Source organism: Nerophis lumbriciformis, linkage group LG18 (genome assembly GCF_033978685.3).
Source record: "Nerophis lumbriciformis linkage group LG18, RoL_Nlum_v2.1, whole genome shotgun sequence".
Classification (NCBI taxonomy): Eukaryota; Metazoa; Chordata; class Actinopteri; order Syngnathiformes; family Syngnathidae; genus Nerophis; species Nerophis lumbriciformis.
The window spans coordinates 40,835,950-40,855,000 of NC_084565.2; the positions used below are offsets into that span (position 1 = coordinate 40,835,950).

General features: G+C 33.3%; 1 protein-coding gene across 3 annotated transcripts in view; it reads left to right on the forward strand.

The window, feature by feature from the left end:
* Positions 1-19,051, forward strand: part of LOC133617966 (tumor protein 63) — a 109,109-nt gene that overhangs the window by 34,072 nt on the left and 55,986 nt on the right. For all 3 annotated transcript variants that reach the window (XM_061978398.2, XM_061978400.2, XM_061978401.2), the window contains exon 2: positions 9,364-9,609. In XM_061978398.2, the coding sequence (XP_061834382.1) occupies positions 9,364-9,609 (246 nt within the window). The remainder of the gene's footprint in view (positions 1-9,363; positions 9,610-19,051) is intronic.

The window sequence follows — 19,051 nt, forward strand, 5'->3', positions numbered from 1 at the left end:
TATTTTATTTTATAATTTTGTTGGACAAGGTGTCATTTATGGTTGATAATATATAACATAATTAACGTTCGTCCAGCTAGTAATGTGTGCGCTTGTGCAAGACAAAATATATTTTTTGTGGTTTTTATTTGGTGGATTATTTTGATGTGTGTTGGTATTTTGTTATTTTATTTTATAATTTGGTTGGACAAGGTGTCATTTATGGTTGATAATATATAACATAATTAACGTCCGTCCAGCTAGTAATGTGTGCGCTTGTGCAAGAGAAAATATATTTTTTGTGGTTTTTATTTGGTGGATTATTTTGATGTATGTTGGTATTTTGTTATTTTATTTTATAGTTTTGTTGGACAAGGTGTCATTTATGGTTGATAATATATAACATAATTAACGTCCGTCCAGCTAGTAATATATGCGCTTGTGCAAGAGAAAATATATTTTTTGTGGTTTTTATTTGGTGGATTATTTTGATGTGTGTTGGTATTTTGTTATTTTATTTTATAATTTTGTTGGACAAGGTGTCATTTATGGTTGATAATATATAACATAATTAACGTCCGTCCAGCTAGTAATGTGTGCGCTTGTGCAAGAGAAAATATATTTTTTGTGGTTTTTATTTGGTGGATTATTTTGATGTGTGTTGGTATTTTGTTATTTTATTTTATAATTTTGTTGGACAAGGTGTCATTTATGGTTGATAATATATAACATAATTAACGTTCGTCCAGGTAGTAATGTGTGCGCTTGTGCAAGAGAAGATATATTTTTTGTGGTTTTTATTTGGTGGATTATTTTGATCTGTGTTGGTATTTTGTTATTTTATTTTATAATTTTGTTGGACAAGGTGTCATTTATGGTTGATAATATATAACATAATTAACGTTCGTCCAGGTAGTAATGTGTGCGCTTGTGCAAGAGAAAATGTATTTTTTGTGGTTTTTATTTGGTGGATTATTTTGATGTCTGTTGGTATTTTGTTATTTTATCTTATAATTTTGTCGGGCAAGGTGTCATTTATGGTTGATAATATATAACATAATTAACGTCCTTCCAGCTAGTAATGTGTGTGCTTGTGCAAGAGAAAATGTATTTTTTGTGGTTTTTATTTGGTGGATTATTTGATGTCCATTGGTATTTTGTTATTTTATTTTACAATTTTGTTGGACAAGGTGTCATTTATGGTTGATAATATGTAACATAATTAATGTTCGTCCAGCTAGTAATGTGTGCGCTTGTGCAAGAGAAAATGTATTTTTTCTGGTTTTTATTTGGTGGATTATTTTGATGTCTGTTGGTATTTTGTTATTTTATTTTATAATTTTGTTGGACAAGGTGTCATTTATGGTTGATAATATATAACATAATTAACGTCCGTCCAGCTAGTAATGTGTGCGTTTGTGCAAGAGAAAATATATTTTTTGTGGTTTTTATTTGGTGGATTATTTTGATGTGTGTTGGTATTTTGTTATTTTATTTTATAATTTTGTTGGGCAAGGTGTCATTTATGGTTGATAATATATAACATAATTAACGTTCGTCCAGCTAGTAATGTGTGCGCTTGTGCAAGAGAAAATATATTTTTTGTGGTTTTTATTTGGTGGATTATTTTGATGTGTGTTGGTATTTTGTTATTTTATTTTATAATTTTGTTGGGCAAGGTGTCATTTATGGTTGATAATATATAACATAATTAACGTTCGTCCAGCTAGTAATGTGTGCGCTTGTGCAAGAGAAAATATATTTTTTATGGTTTTTATTTGGTGGATTATTTTGATGTGTGTTGGTATTTTGTTATTTTATTTAATAATTTTGTTGGACAAGGTGTCATTTATGGTTGATAATATATAACATAATTAACGTTCGTCCAGGTAGTAATGTGTGCGCTTGTGCAAGAGAAAATGTATTTTTTGTGGTTTTTATTTGGTGGATTATTTGATGTCCATTGGTATTTTGTTATTTTATTTTATAATTTTGTTGGACAAGGTGTCATTTATGGTTGATAATATATAACATAATTAACGTTCGTCCAGCTAGTAATGTGTGCGCTTGTGCAAGAGAAAATGTATTTATTGTGGTTTTTATTTGGTGGATTATTTTGATGTGTGTTGGTATTTTGTTATTTTATTTTATATTTTTGTTGTACAAGGTGTCATTTATGGTTGATAATATAAAACATAATTAACGTTCGTCCAGCCAGTAATGTGTGCGCTTGTGCAAGAGAAAATGTATTTATTGTGGTTTTTATTTGGTGGATTATTTTGATGTGTGTTGGTATTTTGTTATTTTATTTTATAATTTTGTTGGACAAGGTGTCATTTATGGTTGATAATATATAACATAATTAACGTCCGTCCAGCTAGTAATGTGTGCGCTTGTGCAAGAGAAAATTTATTTTTTGTGTTTTTTATTTGGTGGATTATTTTGATCTGTGTTGGTATTTTATTTTATTTTATCATTTTGTTGGACAAGGTGTCATTTATGGTTGATAATATATAACATAATTAACGTTCGTCCAGGTAGTAATGTGTGCGCTTGTACAAGAGAAAATTTATTTTTTGTGGTTTTTATGTGGTGGATTATTTCGATGTGTGTTGGTATTTTGTTATTTTATTTTATAATTTTGTTGGACAAGTCGTCATTTATGGTTGATAGTATATAACATAACTAACGTTCGTCCAGGTAGTAATGTGTGCGCTTGTGCAAGAGAAAATGTATTTTTTGTGGTTTTTATTTGGTGGAGTATTTTGATGTCTGTTGGTATTTTGTTATTTTATTTTATAATTTTGTTGGACAAGGTGTCATTTATGGTTGATAATATGTAACATAATTAACGTTCGTCCAGCTAGTAATGTGTGCGCTTGTGCAAGAGAAAATGTATTTTTTGTGGTTTTTATTTGGTGGATTATTTGATGTCCATTGGTATTTTGTTATTTTATTTTATAATTTTGTTGGACAAGGTGTCATTTATGGTTGATAATATATAACATAATTAACGTTCGTCCAGCTAGTAATGTGTGCGCTTGTGCAAGAGAAAATTTATTTTTTGTGGTTTTTATTTGGTGGATTATTTTGATGTGTGTTGGTATTTTGTTATTTTATTTGATAATTTTGTTGGACAAGGTGTCATTTTTGGTTGATAATATGTAACATAATTAACGTTCGTCCAGGTAGTAATGTGTGCGCTTGTGCAAGAGAAAATGTATTTTTTGTGGTTTTTATTTGGTGGATTATTTTGATGTGTGTTGGTATTTTGTTATTTTATTTTATAATTTTGTTGGACACTATCTGTGTTGGCCCTGCGATGAGGTGGCGACTTGTCCAGGGTGTACCCCGCCTTCCGCCCGATTGTAGCTGAGATAGGCTCCAGCGCCCCCCGCGACCCCAAAGGGAATAAGCGGTAGAAAATGGATGGATGGAAGATGTCATTTATGGTTGATAATATATAACATAATTAACGTCCGTCCAGGTAGTAATGTGTGCGCTTGTGCAAGAGAAAATATATTTTTTGTGGTTTTTATTTGGTGGATTATTTTGATGTGTGTTGGTATTTTGTTATTTTATTTTATAATTTTGTTGGACAAGGTGTCATTTATGGTTGATAATATATAACATAATTAACGTTCGTCCAGGTAGTAATGTGTGCGCTTGTGCAAGAGAAAATTTATTTTTTTTGTTTTTTATTTGGTGCATTATGTTGATGTGTGTTGGTATTTTGTTATTTTATTTAATAATTTTGTTGGACAAGGTGTCATTTATGGTTGATAATATATAACATAATTAACGTCCTTCCAGCTAGTAATGTGTGTGCTTGTGCAAGAGAAAATATATTTTTTGTGGTTTTTATTTGGTGGATTATTTTGATGTGTGTTGGTATTTTGTTATTTTATTTTATAATTTTGTTGGACAAGTCGTCATTTATGGTTGATAATATATAACATAATTAACGTTCTTCCAGCTAGTAATGTGTGCGCTTGTGCAAGAGAAAATGTATTTTTTTGTGGTTTTTATTTGGTGGATTATTTTGATGTGTGTTGGTATTTTGTTATTTTATTTGATAATTTTGTTGGACAAGGTGTCATTTTTGGTTGATAATATGTAACATAATTAACGTTCGTCCAGCTAGTAATGTGTGCGCTTGTGCAAGAGAAAATGTATTTTTTGTGGTTTTTATTTGGTGGATTATTTTGATGTGTGTTGGTATTTTGTTATTTTATTTTATATTTTTGTTGTACAAGGTGTCATTTATGGTTGATAATATATAACATAATTAACGTCCGTCCAGCTAGTAATATATGCACTTGTGCAAGAGAAAATATATTTTTTATGGTTTTTATTTGGTGGATTATTTTGATGTGTGTTGGTATTTTGTTATTTTATTTTATAATTTTGTTGGACAAGGTGTCATTTATGTTTGATAATATATAACATAATTAACGCCCGTCCAGGTAGTAATGTGTGCGCTTGTGCAAGAGAAAATGTATTTTTTGTGGTTTTTATTTGGTGGATTATTTTGATGTCTGTTGGTATTTTGTTACGCAAGGTACCATTTATGGTTAATAATATATAACATAACAACATACGGTCATAGTTGTGTACTCGTGCAAGAGCAAGTTCCTTTTTGTGGTTTTGATTTGGTGGATTCTTTTTGTGCTTTTGGTGTGCAAGAAGCCACTTATGGTTATTAATATACAGCATAACAACATATGTTCATAGGTGTGTGCTCTAGCAAGAGCAAGTTCATTGTGGTTTTGATTTGGTGGATTATTTTTGTTTTTTTGGTGTGCAAGAAGCCATTTATGATTAATAATATATAAAATAACATACTGTCATAGGTGTGTGCCCTTGCAAGAGTTTATTTTTTTGTGGTTTTGATTTGGTGGATTATTTTGATGTCTGTTGTTTTGTTGGACAAGTTGTCATTTATGGTTAATAATATATAACATAACAACATAAATTCATACGTGTGTGCTCATGCAAGAGATTATTTTTTGTGGTTTTGATTTGGTGGATTATTTTGATGTCTGTTATTTTGTTGGACAAGTTGTCATTTATGGTTAATAATATATAACATAACAACATAAGTTCATACGTGTGTGCTCATGCAAGAGTTTATTTTTTGTGGTTTTGATTTGGTGGATTATTTTGATGTCTGTTATTTTGTTGGACAAGTTGTCATTCATGGTTAATAATATATAACATAACAACATACGTTCATACGTGTGTGCTCATGCAAGAGTTTATTTTTTGTGGTTTTGATTTGGTGGATTATTTTTGTGTTTTTGTTATGCAAGGTGCCATTTATGGTTAATAATATATAACATAACAACGTAGGTCCAGCCAGGTGGGGTAGTAATGTGTGTGCTCGTTCAAGAGAATATTTATTTTTTGTGGTTTTTTTGGAAAAGGAGACAAAGTGGGTGTTGTTTAGAAACAGGACCTGTGATTTATGGCGCCCTGCTTCACCTTTGACCTTTGTCTCCTCTTGAAAACATGTTGTTCACCAGCACTGACAACTAACCAGCGCTGGCCGATACGGCACCTTTTGCTATTGATCTGATACCGTGTATACACAGTACAGGGTCAGTATCGCTTTTTGACTTTCCATTGTTGTTCATTATTATATTTTGAATAAACCATGATTGTATTGATACAATACACTGGTATCGATGATATCAATATTTGGATCAATCTGTTAACCTCCACTGATAAAATGTTGTAATTATTTTCATTCAAGTGTTGTCTATTAAGATGTACATTTTAATATATACAGTATTTAAGTGTATATTATATTTAGGTGTACATTTTAATATATACAGTATTTAAGTGTACCGTATATTATATTTAGGTGTACATTTTAATATATACAGTATTTAAGTGTATATTATATTTAGGTGTACATTTTAATTATACTGTATTTAAGTGTATATTATATTTAGGTGTACATTTTAATGTATACTGTATTTAAGTGTATATTATATTTAGGTGTACATTTTAATTATACAGTATTTAAGTGTACATTTTAATTATACAGTATTTAAGTGTATATTATATTTAGCTGTACATTTTAATTATTCAGTATTTAAGTGTATATTATATTTAGGTGTACATTTTAATGTATACAGTATTTAAGTGTATTATATTTAGGTGTACATTTTAATGTATACTGTATTTAAGTGTATATTATATTTAGGTGTACATTTTAATATATACAGTATTTAAGTGTATATTATATTTAGCTGTACTTTTTAATGTATACAGTATTTAAGTGTATTATATTTAGGTGTACATTTTAATGTATACTGTATTTAAGTGTATATTATATTTAGGTGTACATTTTAATTATACAGTATTTAAGTGTATATTATATTTAGGTGTACATTTTAATGTATACAGTATTTAAGTGTATATTATATTTAGGTGTACATTTTAATGTATATAGTATTTAAGTGTACATTTTAATGTATACAGTATTTAAGTGTATTATATTTAGGTGTACATTTTAATGTATACAGTATTTAAGTGTATATTATATTTAGGTGTACATTTTATTGTATAAAGTTTTTAAGTGTATTATATTTAGGTGTACATTTGAATGTAAACTGTTTTTAGGTGTATATTATATTTAGGTGTACATTTTGATGTATACAGTATTTAAGTGTACATTTTAATGTATACAGTATTTAAGTGTATATTATATTTAGGTGTACATTTTAATGTATACAGTATTTAAGTGTATTATAATTAAGTGTACATTTTAATTTACCGGTATACAGTATTTAAGTGTATATTATATTTAGCTGTACATTTTAATGTATACAGTATTTAAGTGTATATTATATTTAGTTGTACATAAATATAATAAGTGATCATTTAAAAGTATACTTAAATACTGTATACATTTAAATGTAGTTTTAATCATATACGCTTGAAGATTGTATACAATTAAATGTATACAATATTTAAATGTATACAAAAGTGTAATATATATTTAAATGTACACAATATCCTACTGTATATAATATTCAAGTGTACATTTTAATATATAAAGTATGGCAATCGTATACAGTGCATTTAAATGAATAAGATATTTAAGTATGTGGTATTCAAGTGTTTATTTAAATGTGTACTATACTATTCCACGTGGATTCTATATTCAAGTGTACAAAATATTAAGTGTACAGTATTCAAGTGTTCATTTAAATATGTGAGGTATTAAGTGTCGAGTAGTATTTAAGTGTTTACAATGTTCCAGTGTACCTTCAATGTATTCCCTTTAGGAAATAATGGGACTAGAAATCATCTGTTCCAGGGTCAAACTGTGGCTGTCCTCCATCTTTTGAGGTGTTTGAAGTCTTATTTTGTCATCCAAGTGTGAAAATAAGTTCATATCAAAATGTACATGCAGTAAAACTAAACGATTTGCAAAATTATTCTTGAGTGAAAAAACAAGTGGGGTATAAAAAAAGATTTGAACGGTAACATTGCTAACAGGCGATGTGATGCAGGTGTTTACATTTAATCACTTCCTGGTTACATAAAGTCACTTCCTGGTGACACAAAGTCACTTCCTGGTAACACAAAGTCACTTCCTGGTGACACAAAGTCACTTCCTGGGAACACAAAGTCACTTCCTGGTAACACAAAATCACTTCCTGGTAACACAAAGTCACTTCCTGGTAACACAAAGTCACTTCCTGGTGACACAAAGTCACTTCCTGTCCTGGTGACACAAAGTCACTTCCTGGTGACACAAAGTCACTTCCTGGGAACACAAGGTCACTTCCTGGTAACACAAAATCCCTTCCTGGTAACACAAATTCACTTCCTGGTGACACAAAGTCACTTCCTGGTGACACAAAATCACTTCCTGGTGACACAAAATCACTTCCTGGTAACACAAATTCACTTCCTGGTAACAAAGTCACTTCCTGGTGATACAAAGTCACTTCCTGGTGACACAAAGTCACTTCCTGGGAACACAAGGTCACTTCCTGGTAACACAAAATCACTTCCTGGTAACACAAAGTCACTTCCTGGTGATACAAAGTCACTTCCTGGTGACACAAAGTCACTTCCTGGTGACACAAAGTCACTTCTTGGTAACACAAAATCACTTCCTGGCAACACAAATTCACTTCCTGGTAACAAAGTCACTTCCTGGTGATACAAAGTCACTTCCTGGTGACACAAAGTCACTTCCTAATGACCCAGTCACTTCCTGGTTACACAAAGTCACTTCCTGGTAACACAAAGTCACTTCCTGGCTACACAAAGTAACTTTCTGGTAACACAAAGTCACTTCCTGGCTACACAGTCACTTTCGGGCTACACAAAGTCACTTCCTGGTAACACAAAGTCACTTCCTGGTGATACAAAGTCACTTCCTGGTGACCCAAAGTCACTTCTTGGTGAGGCAAGGTCACTTTACTGGTTACACAAAGTCACTACATGGCTACACAAAGTCACTTCCTGGTTACACAAAGTCACTTCCTGGCTACACAAAGTCACTTCCTGCTAAGACAACGCCACTTCCTGGTAACACAAAGTCACTTCCTGGTAACACAAAGTCACTTCCTGCTAAGACAAGGTCACTTCATGGTTACACAAAGTCACTTCCTGGTAACACAAAGTCACTTCCTGCTAAGACAAGGTCACTTCATGGCTACACAAAGTCACTTCCTGGTAACACAAAGTCACTTCCTGGTAACACAAAGTCACTTCATGGTTACACAAAGTCACTTCCTGGTAACACAAAGTCACTTCCTGGCTACACAAAGTCACTTCCTGCTAAGACAAGGTCACTTCCTAGTAACACAAAGTCACTTCCTGGTAACACAAAGTCACTTCCTGGCTATACAAAGTCACTTCCTAGTAACACAAAGTCACTTCCTGGCTATACAAAGTCACTTCCTAGTAACACAAAGTCACTTCCTGGCTATACAAAGTCACTTCCTGGTAACACAAAGTAACTTCCTGGCTACACAAAGTCACTTCCTGGCTACACAAAGTCACTTCCTGGTTACATGAAGTTACTTCCTGGTTACATTTAAATGTATACAGTATTTAATTGTATAAAATAATTGAGGTTAAAGTCACTTCCTGGTTACGCAAAGTCACTTCCTGGTTACACAAAGTCACTTCCTGTTAAAACAAAGTCACTTCCTGGCTACATAAAATCACTTCCTGGTTGCATAAAGTAACTTCCTAGTTAGATGAAGTCACTTCCTGTCTACAATCGTCTTCTCCTCTCACATCAATAGTTTGAGGGAGAGAGTAAAAAGCCAAATAAAAGTTTGATGTTTCCTTCGAAAGTCGGATTCCAAGATGGCGGTGAATTGACCTTTGCCCCCATGTGCTCCTCAGTCCCAGTACACCAACCTGGGGCTCCTGAACAGCATGGACCAGAGCGGCTCCACGTCCACCAGCCCGTACAACAACGACCACGCCCAGAACAACGTGACGGCGCCCTCGCCCTACGCCCAGCCCAGCTCCACCTTCGACGCCATGTCGCCCTCGCCCGCCATCCCGTCCAACACGGACTACGCCGGCCCGCACACCTTCGACGTGTCCTTCCAGCAGTCCAGCACCGCCAAGTCGGCCACGTGGACGGTAAGACCCCGCTAAAGTCAAACGTCAACTAAGTGCAGGCACTCCAACCCGCGACTCTTATCCCAGCATCATATATCTGATATCACTCCAATATCATAAATACTCTTATTACAGCATCATATATCTGATATCACTCCAATATCAAAAATACTCTTATTACAGCATCATATATCTGATATCACTCCAATATCATACATACTCTTATTACAGCATCATATATCTGATATCACTCCAATATCATACATACTCTTATTACAGCATCATATATCTGATATCACTCCAATATCATACATACTCTTATTACAGCATCATATATCTGATATCTCTCCAATATCATAAATACTCTTATCCCAGCATCATATATCTGATATCACTCAATATCATACATACTCTTATCCCAGCATCATATATCTGATATCTCTCCAATATCATAAATACTCTTATTACAGCATCATATATCTGATATCTCTCCAATATCATACATATTCTTATCCCAGCATCATATATCTGATATCACTCCAATATCATAAATACTCTTATCCCAGCATCATATATCTGATATCTCTCCAATATCATAAATACTCTTATTACAGCATCATATATCTGATATCTCTCCAATATCAGACATACTCTTATTACAGCATCATATATCTGATATCACTCCAATATCATACATACTCTTATCCCAGCATCATATATCTGATATCACTCCAATATCATACATACTCTTATTACAGCATCATATATCTGATATCTCTCCAATATCATAAATACTCTTATCCCAGCATCATATATCTGATATCTCTCCAATATCATACATACTCTTATTACAGCATCATATATCTGATATCACTCCAATATCATAAATACTCTTATCCCAGCATCATATATCTGATATCACTCCAATATCATAAATACTCTTATCCCAGCATCATATATCTGATATCTCTCCAATATCATACATACTCTTATCCCAGCATCATATATCTGATATCTCTCCAATATCATAAATACTCTTATTACAGCATCATATATCTGATATCTCTCCAATATTATAAATACTCTTATCCCAGCATCATATATCTGATATCACTCCAATATCATACATACTCTTATTACAGCATCTTATATCTGATACCTCTCCAATATCATACATACTCTTATCCCAGTATCATATATCTGATACCTCTCCAATATCATACATACTCTTATCCCAGTATCATATATCTGATATCTCTCCAATATCATACATACTCTTATTACAGCATCATATATCTGATATCACTCCAATATCATACATACTCTTATCCCAGCATCATATATCTGATATCACTCCAATATCATACATACTCTTATTACAGCATCATATATCTGATATCTCTCCAATATCATAAATACTCTTATCCCAGCATCATATATCTGATATCTCTCCAATATCATACATACTCTTATTACAGCATCATATATCTGATATCACTCCAATATCATACATACTCTTATTACAGCATCATATATCTGATATCTCTCCAATATCATACATACTCTTATTACAGCATCATATATCTGATATCTCTCCAATATCATACATATTCTTATCCCAGCATCATATATCTGATATCACTCCAATATCATAAATACTCTTATCCCAGCATCATATATCTGATATCTCTCCAATATCATACATACTCTTATTACAGCATCATATATCTGATATCTCTCCAATATCATAAATACTCTTATCCCAGCATATCAGAAATCTCTCCAATATCATAAATACTCTTATTACAGCATCATATATCTGATATCTCTCCAATATCATACATACTCTTATCCCAGCATCATATATCTGATATCTCTCCAATATCATACATACTCTTATTACAGCATCATATATCTGATATCACTCCAATATCATACATACTCTTATTACAGCATCATATATCTGATATCACTCCAATATCATACATACTCTTATTACAGCATCATATATCTGATATCACTCCAATATCATACATACTCTTATTACAGCATCATATATCTGATATCTCTCCAATATCATACATACTCTTATCCCAGCATCATATATCTGATATCTCTCCAATATCATACATACTCTTATCCCAGCATCATATATCTGATATCTCTCCAATATCATAAATACTCTTATTACAGCATCATATATCTGATATCTCTCCAATATTATAAATACTCTTATCCCAGCATCATATATCTGATATCACTCCAATATCATACATACTCTTATTACAGCATCTTATATCTGATACCTCTCCAATATCATACATACTCTTATCCCAGTATCATATATCTGATACCTCTCCAATATCATACATACTCTTATCCCAGTATCATATATCTGATATCTCTCCAATATCATACATACTCTTATTACAGCATCATATATCTGATATCACTCCAATATCATACATACTCTTATCCCAGCATCATATATCTGATATCACTCCAATATCATACATACTCTTATTACAGCATCATATATCTGATATCTCTCCAATATCATAAATACTCTTATCCCAGCATCATATATCTGATATCTCTCCAATATCATACATACTCTTATCCCAGCATCATATATCTGATATCTCTCCAATATCATACATACTCTTATCCCAGCATCATATATCTGATATCACTCTAATATCATACATACTCTTATCCCAGCATCATATATCTGATATCTCTCCAATATCATAAATACTCTTATCCCAGCATCATATATCTGATATCTCTCCAATATCATACATTCTCTTATCCCAGCATCATATATCTGATATCACTCCAATATCATACATACTCTTATTACAGCATCTTATATCTGATATCTCTCCAATATCATACATATTCTTATCCCAGCATCATATATCTGATATCACTCCAATATCATAAATACTCTTATCCCAGCATCATATATCTGATATCTCTCCAATATCATACATACTCTTATTACAGCATCATATATCTGATATATCTCCAATATCATACATACTCTTATTACAGCATCATATATCTGATATCTCTCCAATATCATAAATACTCTTATTACAGCATAATATATCTGATATCACTCCAATATCATAAATACTCTTATCCCAGCATCATATATCTGATATCTCTCCAATATCATACATACTCTTATTACAGCATCATATATCTGATATCACTCCAATATCATAAATACTCTTATCCCAGCATCATATATCTGATATCACTCCAATATCATACATACTCTTATTACAGCATCATATATCTGATATCTCTCCAATATCATACATATTCTTATCCCAGCATCATATATCTGATATCACTCCAATATCATAAATACTCTTATCCCAGCATCATATATCTGATATCTCTCCAATATCATACATACGCTTATTACAGCATCATATATCTGATATATCTCCAATATCATACATACTCTTATTACAGCATCATATATCTGATATCTCTCCAATATCATAAATACTCTTATTACAGCATAATATATCTGATATCACTCCAATATCATAAATACTCTTATTACAGCATAATATATCTGATATCACGCCAATATCATAAATACTCTTATTACAGCATCATATATCTGATATCTCTCCAATATCATACATATTCTTATCCCAGCATCATATATCTGATATCTCTCCAATATCATAAATACTCTTATCCCAGCATCATATATCTGATATCACTCAATATCATACATACTCTTATCCCAGCATCATATATCTGATATCTCTCCAATATCATAAATACTCTTATCCCAGCATCATATATCTGATATCTCTCCAATATCATACATACTCTTATTACAGCATCATATATCTGATATCTCTCCAATATCATAAATACTCTTATTACAGCATAATATATCTGATATCACGCCAATATCATAAATACTCTTATTACAGCATCATATATCTGATATCTCTCCAATATCATAAATACTCTTATTACAGCATAATATATCTGATATCACTCCAATATCATAAATACTCTTATTACAGCATCATATATCTGATATCTCTCCAATATCATAAATACTCTTATCCCAGCATATCAGAAATCTCTCCAATATCATAAATACTCTTATTACAGCATCATATATCTGATATCACTCCAATATCATACATACTCTTATCCCAGCATCATATATCTGATATCTCTCCAATATCATACATACTCTTATCCCAGCATCATATATCTGATATCTCTCCAACATCATAAATAAACAAGTATCGGAGGATATCGGCTTGCATGTAAAATGCGTGATATCATGTCTGATACAGCCGGCATCTAAATGTCCTCCAAGTGAGGACCAGAGCTAAACAGGCTAGGAGCTCGCAGCTACACAACAGCTAAGCACACGTAATGATGGTAGAACAGTACTGCGGTGTAATTAATAATTGTCAATATGAACATAATCATTGTAGTTGCGTCTTACTTACAAAGTCTGCAAGGCAGTATTAGAAAGTATACAGGAACAAACGTGTCCGCATCATTCGACTTACCGCATTGTGAGCTAAACTTAACGATTGTGATCACTAGGTGTCGCCAAAAATAAATAAAAAAATTAAATAAAAAAATTACCACTCCACTTCAACTTTAAGACAGCCGAAGTCCATTTCAGATGGTTAATATTAAATAGGTTAATGTTTTTTTTATATCTACAATTAAACCTGGTTACACAAAGTCACTTCCTGGTAACACAAAGTCACTTCCTGGAAACACAAAGTCACTTCCTGGAAACACAAAGTCACTTCCAGGAAACACAAAGTCACTTACTAGTTACACAAATTCACTTACAAGTTACTCAAATTCACTTCCTAGTTACACAAATTCACTTACAAGTTACTCAAATTCACTTACTAGTTACACAAAGTCACTTACTAGTTACACAAATTCACTTACAAGTTACTCAAATTCACTTACTAGTTACACAAATTCACTTACTAGTTACTCAAATTCACTTACTAGTTACACAAATTCACTTACTAGTTACTCAAATTCACTTACTAGTTACACAAATTCACTTACTAGTTACTCAAATTCACTTACTAGTTACACAAATTCACTTACAAGTTACTCAAATTCACTTACTAGTTACACAAATTCACTTACAAGTTACTCAAAATCACTTACTAGTTACACAAATTCACTTACAAGTTACTCAAATTCACTTACTAGTTACACAAATTCACTTTCTGGTAACACAAAGTCACTTCCTGGTTACACAAAGTCACTTCCTGTTTACACAAAGTCACTTCCTGTTTACACAAAGTAACTTCTGGGTAACACAAAGTCACTTCCTGTTTACACAAAGTCACTTCTTGGTAACACAAAGTCACTTCCTGGTTACACAGTCACTTCCTGGTAACATAAGGTCACTTCCTGGTAACATAAGGTCACTTCCTGGTAACATAGTCACTTCCTGGTAACACAAAGTCACTTCCTGGTTACACAGTCACTTCCTGGTAACATAAGGTCACTTCCTGGTAACATAGTCACTTCCTGGTAACACAAAGTCACTTCCTGGTAACACAAAGTCAGTTCCTGATTACACAGTCACTTCCTGGTAACACAGAGTCACTTCCTGATAACACAGTCACTTCCTGATAACACAGTCACTTCCTGGTAACACAAAGTCACTTCCTGATAACACAGTCACATCCTGGTAACACAAAGTCACTTCCTGATATAACACAGTCACTTCCTGGTAACACAAAGTCACTTCCTGATAACACAGTCACTTCCTGGTAACACAAAGTCACTTCCTGATAACACAGTCACTTCCTGGTAACACAAAATAACTTCCTGATAACACAGTCACTTCCTGGTAACACAGAGTCACTTCCTGGTAACAAAGTCACTTCCTGATAACACAGTCACTTCCTGGTAACACAGTCAGTTTCTGGTAACACAAAGTCACTTCCTGGTAACACAGTCACTTCCTGGTAACACAGAGTCACTTCCTGGTAACAAAGTCACTTCCTGGTAACATAAAGTCACTTGCTGGTAACACAAAGTCACTTCCTGGTAACGGTCACTTCCTGGTAACACAAAGTCACTTCCTGGTAACACAAAGTCACTTCCTGGTTACACAATGTCACTTCCTGGTTACAAACAGTCACTTCCTGCTAACACAAAGTTACTTCCTGGTTACACAAAGTCACTTCCTGGTTACACAAGGTCATTTCCTGACTATTATCATTTGATTAACTCTTTTCTAACATTCCACACTACAAAATAAAACAAGTTTGTCAAATATGGTGCGGTATGGAAAGTAAAGACGTTGTATGGAGGACACCCTTAGATGGAAGTCATTGAAGGTGACAAAAAGTCCAAATGGAACATTCTCAGAAGTGTGTTGAAATGATTTCTTGGTAGTTTTTGGCTTCAATCAAAACCAACATGTTCCAGAATCTTCATCACCAAGCAGGTTTCTGTCTCCTTAAGGTTTTTGCAGAAGAGATTGAAAGAAGTTGTTTCTAACATCCACACCTTCGACAAAAACTATGTATGTGTATACATATATACAAACCCCAAAAGCAGTGAAGTTGTCACATTGTGTAAATGGTCTATAAAAAGAGAATACAACAACTTATATTCAATTGAATAGACTGCAAAGACAAGATATTTAACATTCGAACTGGAAAAATGTGTTATTTTTTGCAAATATTAGCTCATTTGGAATGTGATGCCTGCACCATGTTTCAAAAAAGCTGGCACAAGTGGCAAAAAAGACTGAGAGAGTTGAGGAATGCTCATCAAAGACTTATTTGGAACATCCCACAGGTTGAACAGGCAAATTGGGAACAGGTGGGTGCCATGATTGGGTATAAAAGTAGATTCCATGAAATGCTCAGTCATTCACAAACAAGGACGGGGGCGAGGGTCACCACTTTGTCAACAAATGCCTGAGCAAATTGTTTAAGAACAACATTTCTCAACAAGGAATTTAGGGATTTCACCATCTACGCTCCGTTATATCATCAAAAGGTTCAGACAATCTGGAGAAATCACTGCACGTAAGCCATGATATTACGGACCCACGACCCCTCAGGCGGTACTGCATCAAAAAGCGACATCGGTGTGTAAAGGATATCACCACATGGGCTCAGGAACACTTCAGAAACCCACCGTCAGTAACTACAGTTGGTCGCTACATCTGTAAGTGCAAGTTAAAACTCTACTATGCAAAGCCAAAGCCATTTATCAACAACACCCAGAAACGCCGCCGGCTTCGCTGGGCCTGAGCTCAACTAAGATGGACTGATGCAAAGTGGAAAAGTGTTTTGTGGTCTGACGAGTCAGTTTTTGGAAACTGTGGACGTCGTGTCCTCCGGAATAAAGAGGAAAAGAACCATCCGGACTGTTCTAGGCGCAAAGTGTAAAAGGCAGCATGTGTGATGGTATGGGGGTGTATTAGTGCCCAAGGCATGGGGAACTTACACATCTGTGAAGGCACCATTAATGCTGAAAGGTACATACAGCTTTTGGAGCAACGTTATCATGGACGCCCCTGCTTATTTCAGCAAGACGATGCCAAGCCACGTGTTACAACAGCGTGGCTTTGTAGTAAAAGAGTGCGGGTACTAGACTGGCCTGCCTGTAGTCCAGACATTGAAAATGTGTGAAGGCTAAAATATGAGAAGGGAGACTGTTGAACAACTTAAGCTGTACATCAAGCAAGAATGGGAAAAAAATTCCACTTTAAAAATGTGTCTCCTCAGTTCCCAAACCTTTACTGAGTGTTGTTAAAAGGAAAGGCCATGTAACACACTGGTAAAAATGCCTTTTTTTGCAATGTGTTACTGACATTCAATTCTAAGTTCATGGTTATTTGCAAACAATAATAAAGTTTGTCAGTGTGAACATGAAATATCTTGTCTTTGCAGTCTATTCAATTGAATATAAGTTGTTGTAATCTCTTTTTATTTACCATTTACACAACGTGACAACTTCACTGCTTTTGTAGTTTGTATATATGTATATGTATGTATATATGTGTATATATGTATATATATATATATATATATATAATATAAGATAGTGTAAAACTGACGGTTCAAAGTTACTTAGTCGGACTCACCTCTAAGATCCAAATAATACAAATAGAACTAATCTGTTCCAGAGTCAAGCGGCCGGCATTTTTTTAACACATTTCAACATTCTTACAAGTGTAAAAAGAAGTTACACACATTTTGTATGTAGTCTTCACTTAAATGAGAAACACCACACTTGTTGTTCCTTTGTGGGTTTGTTAGCTAGACTGCTACTTCCTGTTTGTGTTTGTTACCTGGCATTATACTTCCTGTGTGGGTTTGTTAACGAGCAAGCTACTTGCAGTGCTGCTTTGTTAGCGAGACTGCTTTTTTAGGTAGCTAAAATGTTACGCATGCTATGTTTGTTAGCTAGCATGCTCCTACCTGTTTGTGTTTGTTAGCTAGCATGATACTTCCTGTGTTTGTATGCTCCTTCTCGGGTTTGTTGTCAGTTAGCATGCTACTTCCTGTATGTGTTTTCTAGTTCACATGTTACATCCGGTGTTTGTTCGTTAGCTAAAACGTTAGGAATGCTAAGTTTTCAAAAGCTGGCATGCTACTTCCTACATTTGTTAGCTAGCATGCTACTTCCTCTTTGTGTTTTTTAGATCGCATGTTACTTTCTGTGTTTGTACGCCTGCAAAATTCGCAAAAGAAATGTACAAAAAATTAAAAGAAAAATGTTTATGTTAGCATGCTAGCATTAGCATATGTAATAATGAAGTTACACTGTAATGTAGTTAGCATTTGGCTCTAATGTGTATGTACGCCTGCAAAATTCACTAAAAAAGTATAACATTTGATTTTTTTTTAAGTTAGCATTCTAACATTTAGCATATGTAATGTGGTTACAATGTAGTGTCGTTAGCTTGTGTCAAGTTATTTGGCTCTAAGCTGTATGTACGCCTGCAGAATTTGCTAAAAAAGTGTGAAATTTCATTTTTAAAAATGAGCATACAATTTTAAAAATGCTAACATTTAGCATATGTAACGTAGTTACAATGTAGTGTAGTTAGCATGTGTCAAGTACCAAGTTCTATGACTATAATGTATATGTACGACTGTATAATTTGCTAAAAAAGTGTAAAATTAGATTTAAAAATGCTAACATTATAATGCTAACATTTAGCATATGTAGTGTAGTTAGCATGTGTCAAGTTGTAGGGATCTAAGGTGTATGTACGCCTGCCAACTTAGCTCAAAAAGTGTTTGTTTTTGACCCCTCGAGTTGATATAAGATGTTGCAACAGAAAGTAAGCAAATATTAACAAGTAGAGTCATAATATGTAATAAAATAATGCAACAGGAAATGATGCAATATTGTATTGCATACATAAGCAGCTAACCTGTTTTGAAATGAC